This window comes from Lotus japonicus, chromosome 2, assembly GCF_012489685.1.
Source record: "Lotus japonicus ecotype B-129 chromosome 2, LjGifu_v1.2".
Taxonomy (NCBI): Eukaryota; Viridiplantae; Streptophyta; class Magnoliopsida; order Fabales; family Fabaceae; genus Lotus; species Lotus japonicus.
In genome coordinates this window covers 32,386,784-32,410,571 of record NC_080042.1, presented here as the reverse complement: position 1 = coordinate 32,410,571, position 23,788 = coordinate 32,386,784, and the positions used below count along the sequence as shown (strand labels likewise).

The following is a 23,788-nucleotide window of genomic DNA, read 5'->3' as shown; positions in this document are numbered from 1 at the left end:
ACCAGTTTGTTTTGGGTGAAGATATCTGAGAGCAGCCTGCCATAAGGAATGTAGGAGATAGACCTTTTGGTCTCAATTGCAGTAGTTCTTGACTTCTCAACACATTCCTTCAGATAGTTGAAGAGCAGAAATGGAAGACACAAAGGCTCACCCCTAGATATATAGTGCATGATTACCTTCTGAGTTGCATTGAGGTAATCAGTTCCTCCTGTTCTGGGGTGAATGCAAGAAATGAAAATCTTCTGCCAGATCTTCATTTGTGGATTCAATTCCTTTATGGCATACTTCGTCTTCTCCAGAGACCAGTTGTCATAAATGGCTTTATTTACTAATTTCCTCATGCCAGGAACATTAGCGTCCACATTCTTGATCCTCTTGCCCTGTTGGAACTCCATTCCTAGTAACTTTGCAATGGATTCCTCAGAAATAACAATATTCCTATCCAATACATGGGAGACGACATAGTAGTCGTTGCAGACAGCGTTCTTCCAAAATTCCACAACTAGATTGTAGTAGATAGGACCACATAGCCTATTGAAATAGCCAGTCCAACCTTGCAAGTCGACTTGATCCCTGATGTCAAACCCATGCTCAGCCAGGTTGTCGAAGTCCACTCTTGCTTCGTTGCACACAACCAGTTCTTCAATCTTCTTGACGCAGGTGACCACATTTGCCGTGTTCAGAATTTGCTGAGCTTCTTCAAATCTTTGCTTCTCTTGATCTTCGGCAGTTAATTTGGAAGAAGCAGTAACATTTGCTTTTGATTTCCTTGATTTGCCCATGATTCTCAGGAATGCGAGGTTTAGGGTTCAGAGAGAAGAGGAATACTGGAGGGAGAAGAGTGAATGAAATGCAATGCACACAAGTGTTTGAAAACCGTTTGAGTAAGTGTGTGGATTAGATCGTGTGTAAGATCGTGAGTATAGTGGTTTTATTAGTAACCGTTGAGATTTTAAGAAGCAAAGAGTAAAAAGCAAGATCAACGGTTTGTAAAATAATTAGTCTGAAAATAGCACAGTGGAGGAGAGTAGGCATCATCATTATAGCAGATACACCACGCGACACAAGGAACTATGTCACAAGAGAAGTGACACGTGTATTGTTGTCTACCACAGAAGTTTAACTAGTGGGTTAAGTGCTTCTGATCGAGTACCTTCTGAAAAGGTAACATCTGATGACTTCAGAGGCACCATGGTCAGAGGTTCTTTCTGAAAGAACCTTACTCTGGACAGAAGTCCATGTTCAGATTTTCAAGAATAAAAAGAAACCGATCTTCTGCTAAGGGCTTAGTGAAAATATCTGCCCATTGATGGTCAGTATCAACATACTCTAATGATAGAGTGCCCTTCTGACCATGATCTCGAATATAATGATACTTTACCTCTATGTGCTTTGCTCTTGAATGTAGAATGAGATTTTTGCTGAGGGAGATAGCAACTGTGTTGTCACAGAAGATAGGAATCTTCTTCAGAAACAAACCATAGTCCTCCAGATGATTCTTCATCCATATGGTTTGTGTGCAGCAAGTGGCAGCTGAGACATATTCTGCTTCTGCAGTTGATAGAGCAATTGTGTTCTGTCTCTTGCTTGACCATGTGACAAGATTTGCTCCAAGGAAATGGCAGCTTCCGGAGGTGCTTTTCCTTTCCACTCTGTCTCCAGCAAAGTCAGCATCACAAAAACCTGAAAGTGTATACTCTGATGTTTTTCTATACATCAAGCCAAGGTTAGTGGTTCCTTTCAGATATTTGAGGATCCTCTTAACAGCTGTTAAGTGAGTCTCTCTAGGATCTGATTGAAATCTAGCACAGAGATGCACACTAAACAATATATCAGGTCTGGAAGCAGTTAAATAAAGAAGAGAGCCTATCATTCCACGATAGAGCTTCTGACAAACCTTAGAGGAAACTTCCTCTTTTTCAAGAATGCATGTTGGATGCATTGGAGTCTTGGAGATGTTGCAGTCACTCATGTTGAACTTCTTCAGAAGTTCCAAGGTGTACTTCTTCTGATGGATATAAGTGACTCCTGGTCGTTGATCAATTTGAATTCCCAGGAAGTACTTGAGTTCCCCCATCATGCTCATCTCAAACTCAGCCTGCATCATCTTAGAGAATTCTTTGCAGAGAGAGGGATTAGCAGAACCAAATATAATGTCATTAACATAAATCTGAACTATAAGCATATCATCCTTATAGGTTCTGCAGAAAAGAGTGTTGTCGCATTTACCCCTCCAAACTCATTCTTCAGAAGAAAGGAGCTAAGCCTTTCATACCAAGCTCTGGGAGCTTGTTTCAGTCCATAGAGTGACTTCTTGAGCTTGTAGACATGCTCTGGATGCTTGTCATCTTCAAAGCCAGGAGGTTGCTTGACATACACTTCCTCTGAAATGTAGCCATTGAGGAAGGCACTCTTGACATCCATCTGATGAAGAATTATGTTGTGATTCACTGAGAATGAGATCAGTAGCCTTATAGCTTCAAGCCTTGCCACAGGGGCAAAGGTCTCAGTGTAATCAATCCCCTCTTGTTGACTGTAACCTTGAGCTACTAGTCTTGCCTTGTTTCTCGTGACTTCTCCTTTTTCATTCAGCTTGTTTCTGAATACCCACTTGGTTCCTATGACATTGAATCCCTTGGGTTTAGGCATTAAGGACCAAACATCATTTTTGGTGAACTGATCTAGCTCTTCTTGCATTGTCAGAATCCAGCCTTTATCTTCAAGAGCTTCATCAACTGATTTGGGCTCAATGAGAGATACAAGTCCCTTCAGACTCAGAAAAGTCTCTTCTGAAGGTTTGAGCATGGACCTGGTTCTGACGGGAGCATCTTTGTTGCCAATAATCAGTTCTTCTGGATGAGAGGCAGCTAATCTCTTCTTCTTCTGAAGTTGATCAGAAGTTGTTGATGAAGGTATGAAAAATGGTAGAAAGGGGGGGTTTGAATAACGTTTTCAGAATAAAACTTCCACCTTAAGATTTTGGCAAATCTTTCGGGAACAAATAAAGTGCTTAAGATAAGACATAGAAAAGCACACAAGGATTTTATCCTGGTTCACTTGATGAATCACTCAAGCTAGTCCAGTCCACCCGTTAAGGTGATTTCTTCATTCTTAGAATGAAGGCAATCCACTAATCAGATAATTGTTACAACTGCACTTGAAACCTACAAGTGACTAACAATACACTGACTTAGCTCCCACTAAGATTCACTCTCTTAGTCTTGTCTTGGATCCGATCAACCTTGATCTCCTAAAGGTAAATTAAACAACTGTTTAAGAAAGATTGTTTACAAAGAAATTTCTTCTAAAAAGCTTGTAGTAAACACAATGAAATCAATGATGAAAGAATGCTTAGAAGGTTTGAATATAGCTTGCGCGTATGAGATTCTTCCAACCGCATCTTTCAATCTTCAACCTCTATTTATACTCCAAGGATTAGGGTTTGAACACTGCATGGGAATGCTACCGTTGGAGGGCAGTTCTGGAATTTCCAGCTTCTGCTGTGGCTGAGAATGTTAGGTTAGGTCGTCAGGATAGTACATTTGCTTTTGTACTTTGGATAGTGACTTGACCTTTAACCTAGTAGACTTCTGATCAGAGGAGAGCTTCGTGTTGGAACTTGTAAAGCTTGTTGATCAGAGTCAGAGGGAAGCATGGATCCTCTGACCGTTATATCTTCTGATTCTGAACTCAGAGGAGAAGTACTTGGTCTTCAGAGCCATTTTGCTTCTGGACTTCAGAGTCTTCACTTTTCAGCTTCTGGATCTTCAGAGTCTTCTACACCATCAGAACATCTGAACCTTCAGAGTGTCTGGGTTGTCAGAACGTCTGGATCTTCAGAACTTCAAGTGACTGAGTCCATATCAGAGCTTGATTTACTTCAGATCTTCTGAAGCTTTTCTACTGTTCAGATTGAACATAGAGTTTGCGAAAGCGTTGCTTGGGACACTCTTTAAGCACAGTGCTTCTGATTTGTGTGAGATTGGATTAAGGTCAGAGCCTGTAAAAGCACACTCAGAAAAACACGTTAGAGTACCATAATTGTTCATACTAAAATGTTAACTTGTAATCATCAAAACATAGAGTTGTACTACTCGATCAAAACTTGATCTTACAATCTCCCCCTTTTTGATGATGACAAAACCAAGTATTTTGATGAACAATTCTTAAACAATAAACTGAATTCACTCAGAGTTTAGAGAAATAGAATTAGACTTATCCTGATGTGAATGATGTATTTTGCTCATTATGAATCCAAGTCACAGCTTGATTCTGAGCTTAGCTCCCACTGAATCTAAGACTTAATGAAAATGTTAGTAATGTCTAGATTCTGAGCTAAATAATATAAGAGTTCAGAGTGAAAACGCATGACATAGATGAAATGAAATAATCAGAGCGCATAAGTATTCAGAGTCACGGGTAGGGTATCAGAGTCAATTAAAATCACTTCAGAGGAAGTGAAATGTATTCCTTGTATTTGCCCAGTGACATATCTATGGTCATAGCAGTGGAACTCTTAAATTCTCCAAGTAATAACTAAATCACACTAATCAGCATATACATAAAAAACTCTGGGTTATACTCCCCCTTTTTGTCATAAGCAAAAAGCATGGGGTGTGAAAAACTTAGCTTGAAGTACAAGGTACTCCCCCTGAAGGAAGGACTAAGTTCAACAAGATGGAGAATAAATTAATGATGAAAAGGAGATTAGCGAATTAAATAAAGAATTAATGCATGTGAAGAACATTTACCACCGGCCACAGGAGTAAATAGAAGCTTCAGTTACCAAGGATTTATCCTCGAGAAACTGCAAGAGCAATAACTTCCGGAGAGAAGAGGATGCTTATATAAGGCGATTAGGAACTAAGTAAGCTTCACAACACGATCAATTTCAAATATAAGAAATGGCATCATACATGGTTGCTTTAGAGGAGCTCAGGAAGAAGGCCTTTGAAGAAGACTTATTCTTGAATATTAGGCATCCTGATGGGTCAAGAACCATACATGAGCGTATCGCTATGCTGCTGGAAGAGGATCTTAGTCCAGAATTGGATAAAGATCTGAGGGAGTTCCTCTGCTTCGTGGAGGAGATTCAAGAGTTGTGCCAGCTGGAGCTGAATCTGCTGGAAGAGAAAGAAGCAGTGGAGAAAATACTCGAGACGATGGAGGATAGTCTGGAGAAGAATGAGCTGAGCATCAAGCTCGGCAACATAGAATATACATTGGATCGTCTGGAGAGGGAAATAGTGGAGCAGCGCCAGGAATGTAGAAGAATGAGGAAGGATCCTCCATTCTAGATTTAGTGAAATGTATGATGTAATGTAATGATTTTTATATAAATAAAGAAAGGTTTTTTTTAAGCATATGTTATGATTAATGCAATAAGAAACAGAAAATAAACAAACACATAAGAAAATAAACAGATATAACACGTAGAAGCAAATATCTGAAAGTTAGGAAAACAAGGAACTAAAAGATAATCAATTAAAGAAGAAAAATGAGAGAAATCCTACGAACTAAGGTTTGGCAGTGTGACGCAGGAGCTCTTGAAGTGCTTGATTCATGTCGATCAGGAGAGTCTCATGAGTGTTAAGACGTTGTTCCAAAATGTCAAGTCTGGAAGAACTTGGCTGAGTCGAAGTAGATGGAACATCCTGAGCAGAGTGAGGAGCTTGAGTGGATTGAGAGGCAACACTTGTGAAAGGCGCTGGTGCAAGAACTTGACATCTGAGAGCTTCAGCTTCAGTCTGTAACCTTTCAGCTTCTTTCAGAGCTTCTAGCTTTTGTTCAGCTTCTAGGCGTGCAACTTCTTCTGCTTGTTCTTTCTTCTTTCTTGCTTCCTCAACAGCTTCAAGTAACTCAACTCTTAGCTGTTGTTCATGCAGAGCCACTCTTCTGGTGAAACGCTGCCTAGCAGCCTCAATCCTCTGATCCCTTTCAGCTGTGAGATGACTCATCATAATAGGAACTTGAGCAATCATCCAATCACTCAGATGATTCCATTCTTCAGGAACAGAGTCAGAATTCTCACTAATATCAGTGTGACCTTGCACATTGCGAATCATTAATGATGCTTCATAATTAAACACACTGATGCACTCAAGAAGGGAGTTTGGCTTGAGATATGTATAGGGAACAATGGAGAGATTGGTTTCAGGAGAAGTAGGGTGGTTACTGCTGTTGGCCTCAAAAACACCTTGAGGAGAACCAACATCTAGAGTTTGGACATTTAAAGTGTTGATCTCAGAGTTAGGTTGAGAGGTTTCAACCTCAGGGTTTGGAGATCTAACCGAGGAATGATTAGAAATTGAGTCCTCTGGTTGATCATGTTATGGTTGAACAAGTTCTGGTTGGATAGGTTCTGGTTGGATGGGTTCTGGTTGGATGGGTTGAGATGAAGGGTCTGCTGCATTCAGAAGGACAACTTGTATAGGATGATCTGGGTCAACTAGACGTTCTGGTCTAGGTCCAGGATATCGCCTTGGGCTAGGTACATTATGGTAGTACTCAGGAATGACAAACTCTTTTTCTTTCGCAATTTGATCAAATTTGCGAATGGACTCAAAGTTATTAGTGGGTGAGGAGTCAGCAACGTTTGTGGGAAAAGATACAGAGGGACAGGGTGTTGTGGTTTCTGTATCGGTTGTTTTGCGAACTGGATGATCTGGTGTTCTTAGGACAGAGTGATCAGAGTTTCTGGGTTCAGGTTCAAATTGTTCTAAGATAATGGGTTCAGAGGTTTGTGGGTTGTATTGAATGGTTATGGGTGAGGTAGGTTTAGAGGGTCTTGGAGTCTGAAGCATGTTCCAAAGAGGAGCTTCTTCATGAGAAGAATGGAAAAATGAAGATCTAGGTGAATTGGGTGGAGAAGTGTTTGGTTCAGTTGGTTGAGACTCTGGAATAGGAGAGAGTTGGGTGGCAGTACGTTTAAGGAGTGCAGAAATTGGGAGTGCATCAAGTGAATTTAAATCATCATCAATATCTGTAACAACAGACTTACTTCATGATCGTACTGCAGATCGAGTAATCCTGGCAGGAGCCTCAACTCTGGTTACTACAACAGCTGATTCCACACGAGTTGGCTTCTCCACTATTCTCACTTGCTTCTTTTTCTTCTTTGGTGGAGGAGCATCATCATCATCACCATCAGATGGAGCATCTGGCTTGGTGGGTTCCTCATGCTTCCTCTTAGGCTTATCATCCTTCTTCTTCTTCTTCTTCTGATCAGCACCGTCAGAGGGATCAGACTCTTCAGAGGATTCCTCTAAGATAATTTTTCTCTTCTTTTTCTTCTTGGGAGGAGAATCAAACTCTGGAGCTGGTGGCAGGGTTTTGAAGAACTCGTCCACATCTATCTCATAACCTTGTTGCCTTAAGTCATCAATATAGCACAAGATAGCAGTTAGATCATCTGCTTGGGACCATAGAGGATAATCAGTCAGAGGGACTCTTCTTTGTCTGACTTCATCAGAGGTATCTTCATGAGCAGGTGCAACCTTTGTCTTGATTAAGCCCATCTTCTTCATGGATGTGGAGGTGAAGACATCACCAGCAATGGTCGACAGATCCTCTGTGCATCCTGCTGTAATCAGATCTTCTATCAATTTGCTCTCAATGAAGAGGTCTGAGAGCAATCTTCCAAAAGGAATGTACTTGATGACAGACTTTAGAGAAGCAGTGGTTCTGGATTTCCTGATACACTCTTTGAGGTAAAAGAACAGGAAGAAAGGAAGGCAGATCTTCTTGTGATCTTGAATAAAGAACAGCATCACTTTCTGACAAAAGTTGATGTAGTCTGGAGAGCTTCCCTTTGGTCTCTGATTGATGCAATGAAGCAGAATCTTGTGCCAAATCCTCAGCTTTGGATGAAGTTCCACTACCTTGTAGTCACTCTTGCCAGACTTATAGTTTGTGTAGAGAGCTTTGTTGGTTTCTTCTTTAGTCCTGGGTTTCACCTTTGATTCCGTCAGTTGGAATCTGTAGCCTGTGCCAGTGTGTTCACCCAGAAGATCAACAATCGACTTCTCTGTGATGATGATTCTTCTGCCAGCAATGTAGGAAACCAATTGATTGTCGTCACAGTGGCATGTTTCCAGAATTCCTTTACCAACTTGACGTAGACTGGACCTCGAAGCCTATTGAAGTATTCTTCCTAGCCTTGAGCACGAACTTCAGGACGAAGATAATACCCATTTGCAGCAATGTTGTCCAGGTCGAATCTCCACTCAGCAAGGACCTGGAGTTCATCAGGAGAGTAGACACATGTAACAGAACAACCCCTTTGTGCGAGAGGAATCATATGCCCTTGAGCTTGAGCTTGAGGTTGATTTCTTTGAGTTTCAGGGCCCGATTGACCAGTAGCTTGACCTACTACCATGACAGGAAATCTGGTTCCATCGGCAGTTTCACCTCTGTTGGATTTCACCATCTTGTAGCGGTTGAAGGTTTGGGTAGAACGAGAAAGAGGATAAAATAGAGAGAGAGAAGGAGAGATCGTGGGGATGAGGGTTTGCAACCGAAGAGAGAGAGAGAGAGAGTAAATCAGAAGTGATGGAGAATGTGTGTGTATAGTGGGTTTTTGAAAATAACCGTTGTTGATTAAAAAACAAAGTAAAATCAACGGTTAAAAATTAAAGACATCATAGCAACAGTTAATACCAATAGCACACGATGGAGAGAAGTACATCAACACTCATTACGACAGACTGTCAGTACGGGCACAAGGAACGATGTATCATAGCTACTGACACACGTTTACTATCTCAGCTTCAGAGTGAGCACCAATGGGTACTTAAACTCTGATGGAGTTACCTTCTGAACTAGACATCTTCTGATAGAGAAGCATCATAGTCAGAGGTTCTGATCCATCTTCATGCTGGACAAAAGTTCATATTCAGATTTTTCAGAATGAAATTAAATCTATCCTCTGCTAAGGGCTTTGTAAAGATTTCTGCCCATTGATGGTCAGTATCAACAAACTTCAGAAGAAGTACGCCCTTCTGAACATAATCTCTAATAAAATGATACTTTACCTCAATGTGTTTTGCCCTTGAGTGTAAGATAGGATTCTTACTTAGTGAGATTGCAGCAGTGTTATCACAATAGATTGAGATATTGCTCTCAAGGATTTGATAATCCTCCAGCTGATGTTTCATCCAGAGCATCTGAGTACTGCATATTGCTGCTGAGATGTATTTTGCCTCTGCAGTGGACAGTGCAATGGTTGATTGCCTCTTGCTTGCCCATGAGACTAAGTTGCTTCCCAGAAATTGACAATTTCCAGAAGTGCTTTTTCTCTCTGTTCTATCTCCAGCATAATCAGCATCACAATAACCTGAAAGCTTATACTCTGATGTTTTCTTATACATCAAGCCAAGGTTAGTGGTGCCTTTCAGATATCTCAGGATCCTCTTAACAGCAGTTAAGTTGGTTTTCCTCGGATCTGATTGGAAACGAGCACATAAATGTACACTAAACAGAATATCTGGCCTAGATGCAGTTAAGTATAGAAGTGAACCTATCATACCACGATAGAGCTTCTGACAAACTTTACCACTTGCATCTTCTTTCTCCAGGATGCATGTAGGATGCATTGGAGTCTTAGCAATTGTAGATTCTGTCATGTTGAACTTCTTCAAAAGTTCTTTAGTGTACTTGCTCTGATGGATGTATGTTCCTTCTGGTGTTTGATCAACTTGTATACCCAGAAAGTACTTGAGCTCTCCCATCATACTCATTTCAAATTCAGCCTGCATCATCTCAGAAAATTCTTTGCATAGAGATTGATTAGCAGAACCAAATATAATATCATCAACATAGATTTGCACAATTAAGATATCATCTTTGTAAGTTTGGCAAAAAAGAGTTATATCTACTTTACCCCTTACAAACTCATTTTCCAGAAGGAATGAGCTGAGTCTCTCATACCATGCTCTGGGAGCTTGCTTCAGACCATAGAGAGATTTCTTCAATTTGAAAACATGGTCAGGGTTCTTCTCATCTTCAAAACCTGGGGGTTGGTGAACATAGACTTCCTCTGAGATGTAACCGTTTAGGAAGGCCCTCTTAACATCCATCTGATGAAGAGTTATGTTGTGATTTACTGAGAAAGAGATCAACAGTCTGATTGCTTCTAGTCTTGCTACTGGAGCAAATGTTTCAGTATAGTCTATTCCTTCCTGCTGACTGTAGCCTTGAGCAACTAGTCTTGCCTTGTTTCTGACTACATCTCCTTTCTCATTCAGTTTGTTTCTGAACACCCATTTTGTTCCAATCACATGTACACTTTGAGGTTTCTTCACTAAGCTCCAAACATCATTCTTGGAAAATTGATTCAGTTCTTCTTCCATGGCCATAATCCAGTCCTTGTCTTGAAGAGCTTCATAAATTGACTTAGGTTCAATTAAGGACACTAATCCTTTCAGACTGAGCAAGGTATCTTCAGAGGGTCTGAAGGCTGATCTGGTTCTGACTGGTTCATCTTTGTTACCCAGAATCAATTCCTTAGGATGAGCCGCAGTGATTCTACTCTTCTTCTGAGATTGTGAATCAGAGGGACCAGCTTCTTCTGGTTCATCTTCCTCTGGCTCAGCTTCCTTTGGAGCTTTGCCTTTGTCAGAAACATTTATACTTAAATCTGCAAATTTCTCAACTAGCTTTGACTGATCAGAGTCAAGCTTATCATCAAATCTAACATGAATAGATTCTTCAATTGTTTTAGCATCAGTATTATAAAATCTGAAACCTTTAGAACGATCAGAGTAACCAAGTAATAGACATTTAGAAGATTTAGCATCAAACTTATGCAATCTATCCTTAGTGTTAAGAACATAACAAACACAACCAAAATGATGAAAATAAGAAATGTTGGGTTTTATATTCTTCCACAATTCATACGGAGTCTTATTCAGAATTGGTCTCACAGAGATTCTGTTTTGAATGTAACATGCTGTGTTTACTGCCTCTGCCCAGAAGTGCTTAGCCATGCCAGTTTCTTGGAGCATGGTTCTAGCCATCTCCTGAAGAGTTCTGTTCTTCCTCTTAACAACCCCATTTTGTTGAGGAGTTCTGGGACAAGAGAAATCATGTGCAATTCCATAGGAATCAAACAGACTCTCAAACTTGTCATTCTCAAACTCTCCACCATGGTCACTTCTGACTCGCACAATCCTACAAGCCTTCTCGTTTTGCACTTGGGCTATGAAGGTAGAGAACACAGAATGAGACTCATCCTTGCGGGTTAGAAATTTTACCCATGTCCAGCGGCTATAGTCGTCAACAATGACCATCTCATATCTCTTACCACCTATAGACTCAGTTTTCACTGGTCCAAACAGGTCGATATGCAGAAGTTCCAACGACCTTGAGGTTGAGACAACATTCTTTGCCTTGAAAGGGACTTTTGTGAATTTGCCTTTCTGACATGCTTCACAAAGAGCGTCTGAAGAGAATTTCAGAGTGGGTAAGCCCCTGACAAGGTTGAGCTTACTCAGCTGAGAAATCTTTCTCATACTGGCATGCCCTAACCGTCTATGCCATACCCACTGCTCTTCATTAACAGAAAGAAGGCACTTCACATTCTGAGATTCCAACTCAGATAATCTGATCTTATAAATGTTGTTCTTCCTCTTGCTGTTAAAAAGAACAGAGCCATCGATCTGACTTACAGCCCGACAGGACTTTTGATTGAAAATAACATCATAACCCTTGTCAGCTAATTGACTTATAGATAACAAGTTATGAGTTAATTCGTCTACTAATAAAACATTGTCAATGCATGGACTATTATCTACACAAATAGTACCAGTACCAACAATTTTACCCTTTTCGTTGCCACCAAAGCCAACTTCGCCTCCAGGCTTAAGTTTTAGCTCTTGGAACATACGCCTTTCTCCCGTCATGTGACGCGAGCATCCACTGTCCAGATACCATGATTGGTGTTTCAGTGGAGCTATCAAGAATATCTGCAACATAGATAATCTTATCCTTAGGTACCCATTTTCTGGGTCCTCTCTTGTTAGTTACCCCAGAGGTTCTGATCACCTTGGGTTTCTCAACATGATAGTGTAAATGAATTTTTGCATGAAATTTATGCATGGAGAATGTTCCCTTTTTGAGAGGAGGGTTAGCAACTTCAACAGGTAATGGTTCAGGCAATATAGTACCAGAGGGAACAAAGCATTCATATAATGATTTAGCCTTAGGCATAGGAGGCTCATTTCTATTAGGTTTAGAATAGCCAATGTCATGCATTCCATTTCTGCTTACGCCATAGATCATTGAAGCCATTAAGCTTCTGTCTACGCTTTTAGCCAGGAATCTTTGAAAGGATTTTTCATATTTAGATTCATGTTTACTATCAGAAGCATCACAAGCAATTACTTCTTCTAACTTAGCAATTTGGTTCTTAAGTACAGAGTTAGAATATACTAAAGCATGGTTATCATTTTTCAACTCAGAAATAATTTTCTCATGTTCAGAAGGAGTCTTAGAAGTAGCAGAGAAATCCTTTTTCAACTTTTTATGCTTAGTCAATAAAGAGTTATACTTATCCATAATATCAGACAAAGCATGTTTTAGTTCAGAGGTAGAGAAGGAAGCGAATACCTCATTTTCATCGTCTGAGTTAGGATCTTCTTCTGATGCTGAGTCAGAGTCAGTTTCATCTTTTGACTCTGCTTCTTTGTCTTTGACAATAGCCATGAGTCCTTGAACTTCACCATCAGAGTCAACATCCTCTGACTCTGATTCTTCAAAAGTCACCATCAGACTCTTCTTTGTCTTGAACTGCTTCTTTTGCTTCTTGTCCTTTTTCAGCTTTGGACAGACACTCTTGTAGTGCCCTGATTCTTTGCACTCGAAACAAGTGACTTCCTTGATTGAGGACTTCTTCTGGCCTGATGAGGATTCAGACTTTCCTTTGGCCTTTCCAGAGCCTCTGTACTTGCTCTGCCTGTGCTTCCAAATACGGTTGAGCCTTTTTGAAATCAGAGTCAGCTCATCTTCATCAGAATCTTCTGATGCTTCTTCAGATTCTTCTGCTTCAGCTTGGAGAGCTTTTGACTTCTCAGATTTAGCCTTCTCAGATTTGGATTTCAAGGCTATAGATTTCTTCCTCAGATCCTGCATCTCTGAGCGCTTCAGCTCATGACATTTCAGTATGCTGATGAGTTCTTCTAAACTCATATGTTCAACATCTCTTGTAAGCTCTATTGAAGTCACTAAAGGCATCCAGCTTTCAGGAAGACTTCTGATGACCCTTATGACATGATCTTTTGTAGTGTAGCTTTTGTTGAGAGATCTTATTCCAGCTACTAGCAACTGAAATCTAGAAAACATATCCTCAATGGACTCGCTAGGCTCCATGATAAAGGATTCATACTTATGGATCAAGGACAACGCCTTTGATTCTTTCACTTTCTTATTTCCTTCATGAGACATCTTCAAGGAATCAAAGATGCCCTTGGCAAACTCACGATCTGTAATCTTCTGGTTCTCTTCATAGGAAATAGCACTAAGAAGAATAGCTCTAGCTATGTGGTGCTGTGAGTAGAGCTTCTTTTGCTCAGCAGTCATCTCTGATCTTGAGATCTTCTTGCCATCTGCATCAACTGGACGCTCATAGCCATCCACAATGATATCCCAGAGATCTGCATCGAAACCCAGAAAGAAGCTTTCTATTATGTCTTTCCAATATTCGAATCTTTGGCCATCGAACATGGGAGGCTTTGCATTGTAGCCATCTTTTTGAGTTTCAATGGTGATAGCCATTTGTTTTTCACACCGGCCCGGATCACTGAACATTGTTAGGTGTGGTAATCAGAACTTGCGCTCTGATACCAATTGAAGGTATGAAAAACGGTAGAAAGGGGGGGTTTGAATAACGTTTTCAGAATAAAACTTCCACCTTAAGATTTTGGCAAATCTTTCGGGAACAAATAAAGTGCTTAAGATAAGAGATAGAAAAGCACACAAGGATTTTATCCTGGTTCACTTGATGAATCACTCAAGCTAGTCCAGTCCACCCGTTAAGGTGATTTCTTCCTTCTTAGAATGAAAGCAATCCACTAATAAGATAATTGTTACAACTGCACTTGAAACCTACAAGTGACTAACAATACACTGACTTAGCTCCCACTAAGATTCACTCTCTTAGTCTTCTCTAGGATCCGATCAACCTTGATCTCCTAAAGGTAAATTAAACAACTGTTTAAGAAAGATTGTTTACAAAGAAATTGCTTCTAAAAAGCTTGTAGTAAACACAATGAAATCAATGATGAAAGAATGCTTAGAAGGTTGGAATATAGCTTGCGCGTATGAGATTCTTCCAACCGCATCTTTCAATCTTCAGCCTCTATTTATACTCCAAGGATTAGGGTTTGAACACTGCATGGGAATGCTACCGTTGGAGGGCAGTTCTGGAAATTCCAGCTTCTGCTGTGGCTGAGAATGTTAGGTTAGGTCGTCAGGATAGTACATTTGCTTTTGTACTTTGGATAGTGACTTGACCTTTAACCTAGTAGACTTCTGATCAGAGGAGAGCTTCGTGTTGGAACTTGCGAAGCTTGTTGATCAGAGTCAGAGGGAAGCATGGATCCTTTGACCGTTGTATCTTCTGATTCTGAACTCAAAGGAGAAGTACTTGGTCTTCAGAGCCATTTTGCTTCTGGACTTCAGAGTCTTCACTTTTCAGCTTCTGGATCTTCAGAGTCTTCTACACTATCAGAATATCTGAACCATCAGAGTGTTTGGGTTGTCAGAACATCTGGATCTTCAGAACTTCAAGTGACTGAGTCCATATCAGAGCTTGATTTACTTTAGATCTTCTGAAGCTTTTCTACTGTTCAGATTGAACATAGAGTTTGCGAAAGCGTTGCTTGGGACACTCTTTAAGCACAGTGCTTCTGATTTGTGTGAGATTGGATTAAGGTCAGAGCCTGTAAAAGCACACTCAAAAAAACACGTTAGAGTACCATAATTGTTCATACTAAAATGTTAACTTGTAATCATCAAAACATAGAGTTGTACTACTCAATCAAAACTTGATCTTACAATTGAAGCATCTTCTGGTGCTTCTGCCTCTGGAGCAATATCCTTTGGATTGTCCTTTGGTTGATTTGCTTCTGATAGATCAATGCTGAGATCTGCAAATCTTTCAAACAGCTTTGACTTTTCTGAGCCAAGCTTGTCATCAAATCTAATTTGAATAGATTCCTCAACAGTTTGATGGTCAACATTATAAATTCTAAAGCTTTTAGATCTTTCAGAATAACCAAGAAAATAGCATTTTAAAGCTTTAGAATCGAATTTACCCAATTGCTCCTTAGTGTTGAGCATGTAGCAAGTACTCCCAAAGGGATGGAAGTAGGAGATATCAGGTTGTCTTCCTTTGCACAGCTCATAAGGAGTCTTCTCCAGAATTGGTCTGATGGAGATTCTGTTCTGGATATAGCATGCAGTGTTGATTGCATCTACCCAGAAGTGCTTGGCCATACTTGATTCTTGCATCTTGGTGCGAGCCATCTCCTGAAAAGTTCTGTTCTTTCTTTCAACAACTCCATTTTGTTGAGGTGTACGAGGACAGGAGAAGTTGTGAGAGATCCCTTGAGAGTTGAACAATTCTTCAAAAGCTTTGTTCTCAAATTCTCCACCATGATCACTTCTGACAGTAATCACTGAATTTGGAACTCCTTCTGAACTTGGGTAATGAAGTTGGTGAACATAGTGTGTGTTTCATCCTTGTGCCTTAAGAACTTTACCAATGTCCACCTGCTGTAGTCATCCACAATTACTAAGTCATACTTCTTTCCTCCAATGGATTCAGTTTTCATTGGTCCAAAAAGATCAATGTGAAGTAGCTCAAGGGGTCTTGTTGTAGATACCACATTCTTTGCTTTAAAGGGCTTCTTGGTGAATTTTCCCTTCTGACAAGCTTCACACAGAGCCTCTGATGAGAACTTCAGACGAGACAATCCTCTGACGAGGTTTAGCTTGCTTAGTTGAGAGATCTTCCTGAGGCTGGCATGCCCTAGGCGTATGTGCCTTACCCATTGCTCATTATTAACGGACATGAGACACTTGACCTTCTGAGATAGCAGTTCAGAAGATTTGATTTTGTAAATGTCATTTCTTCTCTTCCCATAAAACAGAACAGATCCATCTGTTTGACTGACAGCTTTGCAGCCGGTTTGATTGAAGATTACATCATAACCTTTGTCAGCTATTTGGCTTATGGAGAGCAGGTTATGCAATAATCCTTCCACCAGAAGTACATCATTAATGACTGGAATTTTTCCATCTCCTATGGAACCTTTTCCAATGATTTTTCCCTTCTGGTTTCCTCCAAAGCCAACGTCTCCTCCTGACTTAAGTGGTATCAGTTTTTTGGAATATAGACCTTATGCCCGTCATGTGTCGCGAGTATCCACTGTCCAGGTACCATGATAGGTGTTTTAACTGAGCTGCATAAGATGTCTGCAACAGGAATAATTTGTGTCTTAGGTACCCATATCTTGGGTCCTTTCTTGTTAGTTTTCCCAGAAGTTTTCGGAACTTTGGGTGCAACAGGAGGATAATACAAGGGAACTTGATTGTAATATTTAGACATGTCAAGTTTAAACTTTCCCTTTGGTTTTACCACCTTGGGTGTAACCTTTTCTGGAATGACAGTACCGGCGGAAACAAAATGCTTATGCAAGGGTTCGCGTTTGGGCTCAGATGACTCACCTCTCATAGATTGGGAGTAGCCAATGCCACTGTTCCCATTTCTGCTTATGCCATAGATCATTGAAGCCATAAGACTTATGTCTATGCCTTTGGCTAGGAACCTTTGAAACACTTTCTCATATAGAGTTTCATGCTTAACATCAGATGATGCAAATTGATCTTCTAGCATGGCATTTTTAGCACGAAGAACAGAGTTGTCATTTTTAAGAGAATAGTTCTCTTCAATGAGTCCAGAGACTGACTTCTCATGAACTTCTGATGTACTAGTTTTAGCAACATATTTTCTTTTAAGCTCTTTATGTTTATTTAAAAGCACATCATGTTTCTCCATTATTTCAACTAATGCAGTTCTTAACTCAGATGGAGAAAAATTAGAGAATACCTCATCGTCATTCTCAGAGTCTGAGTCATCTTCTGAAGCTATCCTATCATCCTGTGCTTCAGCATCTCTACTTAGTGGTAGCCATCAGAGCTTCCACAGCTTCAGCTTCGTCTTCTTCTGACTCAACTTCATCAGAGTCAGTCGCATCAAATGTCACAAGAACTTTCTTCTTGAAGACTTTTCTTGGTCTCTTGTCCTTTTTCAGCTTGGGACAGTCACTCTTGTAGTGCCCGGATTCCTTGCACTCGAAGCAGGTGACTTCCTTCCCAAAGGACTTCTTCTGACTAGTTGAAGATTCAAATCTTCCTGTACTTTTCTTCAGTCCTTTGCCCTTGCTATGTCTGTTCTTCCAGAGTTTGCTTAATCTCTTTGTGAAAAGAGATAGCTCTTCATCACCAGAAGCATCTGATAATTCTTCAGAGGAATCTTCCTCTTCTGCTTGGTAGGCTTTCGCCTTGTCAGATTTTGACTTAAGAGCAATAGATTTGTCTTTCCTTTGAGGCTTGTGCTCTTTGAGTTCAATCTCATGGCTTTTGAGATGACTCACAAGCTCTTCTAGCTTCAAGGAGTTCAGATTCCTAGAAAGCTTTAATGCAGTGACAAAAGCCATCCACTCCTTAGGCAAACTTCTGACGATCTTTTTGACATGATCACCAGTAGAGTACCCTTTGTTTAGCACTCTGATTCCAGCAATCAGAGTTTGAAACCTTGAGTACATCTCCTAAATGGTATCACCAGATTCCATCTTAAACTGCTCATATTGTTTTATGAGAGCAAGAGCCTTAGTCTCCTTCACTTCTTCATTTCCTTCGTGCGTCATGACTAAGGAATCATAGATGGATTTTGTTGTTTCTTTGTCAGAGATCTTCTCATATTGAATATATGATATTGAACTGAACAGCATGGATTTCGCCTTGTGATGATCCTTGAAACGCTTCTTCTGAGCGTCAGTCATTTCAGTACGAGGGATCTTCACTCCTGCAGCATCTACTGGATCAGTGTAGCCTTCCATGACCATATCCCAAAGATCTGGGTCAGTGCCAAGGAAATAACTTTCTATTCTATCTTTCCAGTACTCAAACTTTTCACCATCAAAGACTGGTGCTCTGAGTTGGTTGTTGTTGTTGTTGTTGTCAGCGGAAGTATTGGCTTGGGCCATCGTTTTTTTCACACTAGGTTCTGGATCACTGATCACTGTTAAGTGTATAAATCAGAACCGGAGCTCTGATGCCAATTGAAGGTGTGAAAAACACTAGAAAGGGGGGTTTGAATAGAGTTTTTAACCAAATGATCCCTTTTTGAACTTTTTACAAACTCAAGGATAAGAACTAGGTGCTGAAGAATATGAGGTAAACCACGCAAGTATTTTATCCTGGTTCACTTGAGATAAAAGCTCAAGTTAATCCAGTCCACTCGTGAAGGTGATTTCTTCCTTCTTCTGATGAAGGCAATCCACTAAAATCAATGAGTGTTACAATTGCACTTGCAACCTGCTAAGTGACTAACAGTACACTGATTTTCTCACTAGTATACTCTCAAGAAGCTGATCTACCGATCCTCTCAAGACTAGTTAAACACTGAATCAAACTTGATTCAGTCTACTTAAGATCCGACCAACCTTGGTCTCTTAAGGAACTTTACAAAGTGTTTGTAAAAGGTTTTGGGTTTACAAGAAGTGCTTCTGAAAAGCTAATGGTAAACTCAGATGTTTAAGAACAATGAAGAAATATTGCTAAGAGATCGGTTAGAATGGATTCAAAAATATTATCAAAGTTTCTTAGCTTCTTTCTTCTATCTTCAGCCCTTAAATACTCCAAGGCATATGGTGTAGCCGTTGCTAGGGTTTTGCCCGTTGGAGTGGCAATCTTGTAATATCAGACTGCTAGGCTGAACGAGGTAGGTGGCAGACAGGCTGAGACTGTACGATGTGTACTATGACTGCGACCTGTCATTTCACCAGCTGACTTATGATCTGGAGTGCTTCAGATGGACGTTGATGAAGCTTCTGATCAGAGTCAGGCGGAAGCATGGATCCTCTGACCTTGCAACTTCTGCTTCTGAACAAGTTCCTCAGAACTTCTAAACGTCGGAGCTAGAATAGCTTGGGTCTTCAGAGCCAACTTCTTGCAGGTCTTCAGAACTTGAGTCTTCTACTTTCAGGACCGTTCCTTTTGGAACATCTGGTCTTCAGAACTTCTGACTCCGGTTCTTCAGTACCTCTTGAGAGCTTCTATCTTCGGAACTTCTGAAGGATTTGTCACTGTTCTGAATGAACATGATAAGCTTTAGAACTCTCTTTTTGGTTACCCTTGGGTCTTCTTCTTCTGATTGATTCGGCTTGGGTCAGAATCAGAAGTTGTTTGTCACAACTCATAAAGACAAACATTAGAGTACCATAATTGTTCATCCTCAAAAACCTTAACTGTAATCATCAAAATATAGAGATGCAACCACTGATCAAATCTTGATCTTACAAGTCTATGCCAGACGAAGTAACTTGACCTCATTGACTTAGTGCTTTGAGACAATTTGTTCTTGAAATATCAAAACACAAAAGTTTTGTACTTGCAAATATAATATATCTTGATAACTTATACTCCCTCTGTTCCTATATATAAGTCACAAATAACTAAATCTCTTAGATTAAGAAAAGTAGTTACTAGTAATAAATTTGTAAAAAAAATGATTTACTTTCCTAGATTACCTTTATTTACTTTCCTATGATTTTCTCTCTCCAAGTTAATACTTCTAAAGTTTATCATCTCTTTCATATTAAATATGAGGGTGAACTTGGAAAAAATTATTTAATGCTTCCTAGATATTAGAAAGTGACTTATATTTTGTAACAAATTTTTTTCAAAAATGTGACTTATAATAGGGAACGGATGGAGTACATTGTTATCATCAAAACTTACTTAAGAGAGTTTTAGGTATCTACATTTAGATTTAACAGTACGGTCATTATTTAATGCTCTCATCTCTCATAATAAAGACTTCTCTACTTGATATACCTCTTATATATTCAACAAGAAGCTAATGCTGCTTTCAAGATTCAATTATCCAACAAAAAAGTTATTTAGCGGTATAAGATTATTAATGTCTTACACAAGTGTAATTAAGTTGATCCCTTCTCTATCTATATATCTATTTATATATCTATCAATATATATAATATATAATGTATCTTATGAAAATGATCTTTTTATATAATAATGATAAAAATGAACTATTAAATTTAATCAGATGGTTAAGATTTTCATATGCTATAATAAAGATCTATTTGATTTTTTTTTAAGCAGCAAGACAAACATATTATAAATAAGCGACTACAGAGGGTACTCTAATTCTATTTGATCCGATCACTATGGTATGAGCGGATTTGCATCTTAGTTTGTCAAGCCTAAAACTCATGTAACTTTTACCCATTATTACCCTTCAAATCAACTTAATTTGATTGCTATTTTTGTACATGAGCATCGTGGTTACACCATGTGAAATCCATTTTCATGAAGGTAACATTAAAAACGGTTGATTGTAGGACTGGAATTGCATACATATCAAACGTGGCAGTCCGCGAAAATTTTCAAAGGAAGGGAATAGCTAAAAAATTGATAGCAATGGCAGAATCCCAAGCCAAAAGTTGGGGTTGTCATGCAATTGCATTGCATTGTGATTTGAACAATTCCATTGCCATAACGTTATACGAAGGCCAAGGTTTCAAATGTATCAAGGTGCCCGATGGAGCAAAGTGGCCTCAGCCAAAGGCATCGCCAGGGATCAAGTTCAACTTCATGATGAAACTTCTAAATAACATGGTAGCTTTCTAATTAGACATTTTATTGGGTGGCCCAATATTGTATATCCATGTTTAAAATAATTCTAAGATGAGAATTTTGAAAATTAATGAAAATAATTATGAGAAAATGGGAGGTGCACGTACACCCAATTGATTTCCGCCACATCAACAATTTATTAATTTACTAATTAAAGTTAAAAAGATTTGTAACCACTTAGTCCTATGTGGGATAATGTGATTGGACGTCAGTGTAAAACTTCTTTACACTGACAATGCATATCCATTAATCTCAATAATTATTTGTACTTTTATTTTTAGAGTTTTTTATTCTTTTTTTTTCTTTGGAACAAAATTAGTCATATTTTTTGTGATGCAACATTACTCCTCCCCCTCCTCATCGTACTCGGGTGTCGAAGTTTTTGTGGCGTAGGATCACAACTTTGATTGCGTTTCTAAAAGGGTGAGGTCTATGTGGGAGATATGAAAATTTTGTGGGCTTGTGTTTTCTTGAACGGATTAGGAGGTAATTCAGACCTTGTGGAACATTTAGAAGAACACACCCGAAGAGGTATGGGATGTCTCCGGGTTCTGTTTGACTTGATATCTTTGGGTGTTTGTAGGGTTTTCCATTCTTCTCTTTTTTCTAGGTTGGTTTTGCTTGGATAACTGTTATCCTGACCTGTTTTGTTGCGTTTTGTCATTGATGGCGTTATATTGTGTTCTTTGTCCAATGGGCTGGTTTCTCGACTTCTTTCAAATTCAATAAAATTTTGCTTCTAAAAGAAAACAACATTCATAAATAAAGTGCGTTTACACAAAAAAAAATTCAACCAACAAATAAAATCGTATTGAAAAGAGTATGTTAGAAAATATGTTAAACATGGAATTATAGAAATGAAGAGATTGCAAGTTTGTCAAATTGATTTTTAAGTATGGTCAAGTACCCGAACTTAATTAGCAGATATCTATCGTGACAAAGTATATAGAGATTCCCAAATGCAAATTATTATAGAATGCCAGACGAGTCGGAAACAAAAAGAGTAAGAACTTTATCATTAGGAATATATATAACTCGAAAAATGGTTTCAAGAAGAATCCTCTATAATTTATATTTACGGTTTACATATACATTGCATTGGAAGAGTTAGAATCATCTCACTAAGATCCGCATGGAGTAAAACCCTTTCTAATTAACTATGAAAAAGTATTCATAAAGAACAATCAATCTTACCCATAATCTTCGTAAGTGGTTTGTTGGTTTGGACTTTGGAGAATCTCAATCGACCAATAGATTCTCAGTTCCAAACCGGCACAACATTTGTAAATATTACCATAATCCCAATTGCCTGAATGGGATATAACTACAGAGTTATCTCACTCTATTTCTAGATTTCCTCTGAGAATTTTTGATGAAGAAGAGTCTCTTCATGACATTCACAATCACCACCATACCCGGCTTGTTCTTAGTTGGAAGTAATGCACCTTTATTGTTCTTGGCAACTGTTAACATTGGAGCACATTTAAATTCAGCACCTTCCCTTGAAGATGAGGTAGCAGACCCTGTTGTTGATGATGACAACTCCTCATTGAGATTGAGATCCTCCCACAACAAGTCCATTCTATCCCCTTCTTCTGCATCATCATCATCCAATCCAATTCTTTTCTTACCATTTTCAACACATGAAAAGCTCTTCCTTTGTGCCTGAGCTACCAATTTTTCTCCAAAGCAATTCTTGTTTTCTCCTTTGTTGTAGGGATTAGGAGAGGATGCGGGAGATAGATTCCATAGAGGAGGTGAATCAATGTTATGGGGGCAAGTGTCACTGATTCTAGGAAAGCTGAAATCCTCTGTTTCCATGGTTTTGCAAATCAAAATTTTGTAATTAAGATATTAGAGAGATAGGAAATTAAAGATAGAATCTTTTTGGGTTAGGTTTTCTAGGGTGGGCCTAGAAGTTGTTTTGGAGAGGGTTTTAGTTCAACTGCTGAAGAGTCCCACACTTTATTGTTAACTAAAATTAAAAATGATATGTCTCTCTCAATGCTCAAATTACATATTCAAAGTAAGATCTTGGCTACTCATGGATAGGGCAGGGCCAAACATGCCTAAACATAGAGAAAGGGAAAGCAATTATATACAAACCACTCGTTCTAATGCTCAATTTGTTATTGAAAACAATAATTGCCACTATCTATAAAACAAAAGTGTTAAAAGGACAAACAAACCCAGAATTATTTTGCATTAAATTATGTAAGATGGTAACTTACCGTCCTTTCCTTAATGATTTAAGGTTGATCAAAATAATATAATTAGGTCTTGTGATGTGATGTAATTCTAGAATGTGCATAAGAAGCTTATACCTTTAGGGGCAGCTAAGAGATGCTTATTATCGCCGGATTGATAGGAGGAAGTCACTTCCATGCTAGTTATCTTCCAAATAGGTGGTGTTGACTATTTAAGTAATGAAAGGGATATTGCACCACTAGTTACTCTAAGACAATTTCCCTTCAAGAAATAAATAATTTTAATACAATTTGTTTTTAAAAATGCTATTAACACTCGTTTTAACACTTTTTTATTTATTAATTGATTAAAAATTATTTTGAGTCCACAAAAATTTGTATGTTATATTGTTTATTTAGTGAGACGCACGTGAATTTTATGAATTAATAAAAGAGTATTAAAGTGAGTGTTATTAGCATTTTAATACCATTGCGTTACTCTTTGCGTTGTTGGTCCACAGGGCCAGTTGTAAATTGTAATGTTAGATCGTGATCTATTGACACGTTGCCCAGAATATTGCATAGATTTTAGTAAACATAACAAGCAAACAGTTAAAAATGAGGCATCTTTGTTTAAGAGTATAGACCAAGTAATTAAACAG

The 23,788-nt window shown here is 39.0% G+C and overlaps 2 protein-coding genes across 2 annotated transcripts in view; one reads left to right on the top strand and one right to left on the bottom strand.

Moving 5' to 3' along the window:
* Window positions 1-21,113, top strand: part of LOC130737900 (GCN5-related N-acetyltransferase 4, chloroplastic-like) — a 29,605-nt gene extending 8,492 nt beyond the window's left edge. The window contains exon 3 of the mRNA XM_057589759.1: window positions 20,646-21,113. Coding sequence (XP_057445742.1) covers window positions 20,646-20,934 — 289 coding nt within the window. The 3' untranslated portion in view covers window positions 20,935-21,113. The remainder of the gene's footprint in view (window positions 1-20,645) is intronic.
* An 820-nt stretch (window positions 21,114-21,933) lies between these two features.
* LOC130735348 (uncharacterized) lies at window positions 21,934-22,998 on the bottom strand. Its single transcript, XM_057587386.1, has one exon. It carries the CDS (start codon window positions 22,759-22,761, stop codon window positions 22,273-22,275), a length of 489 nt encoding a protein of 162 aa, XP_057443369.1. The 5' UTR covers window positions 22,762-22,998; the 3' UTR covers window positions 21,934-22,272.
* Window positions 22,999-23,788: the final 790 nt, after the last annotated feature.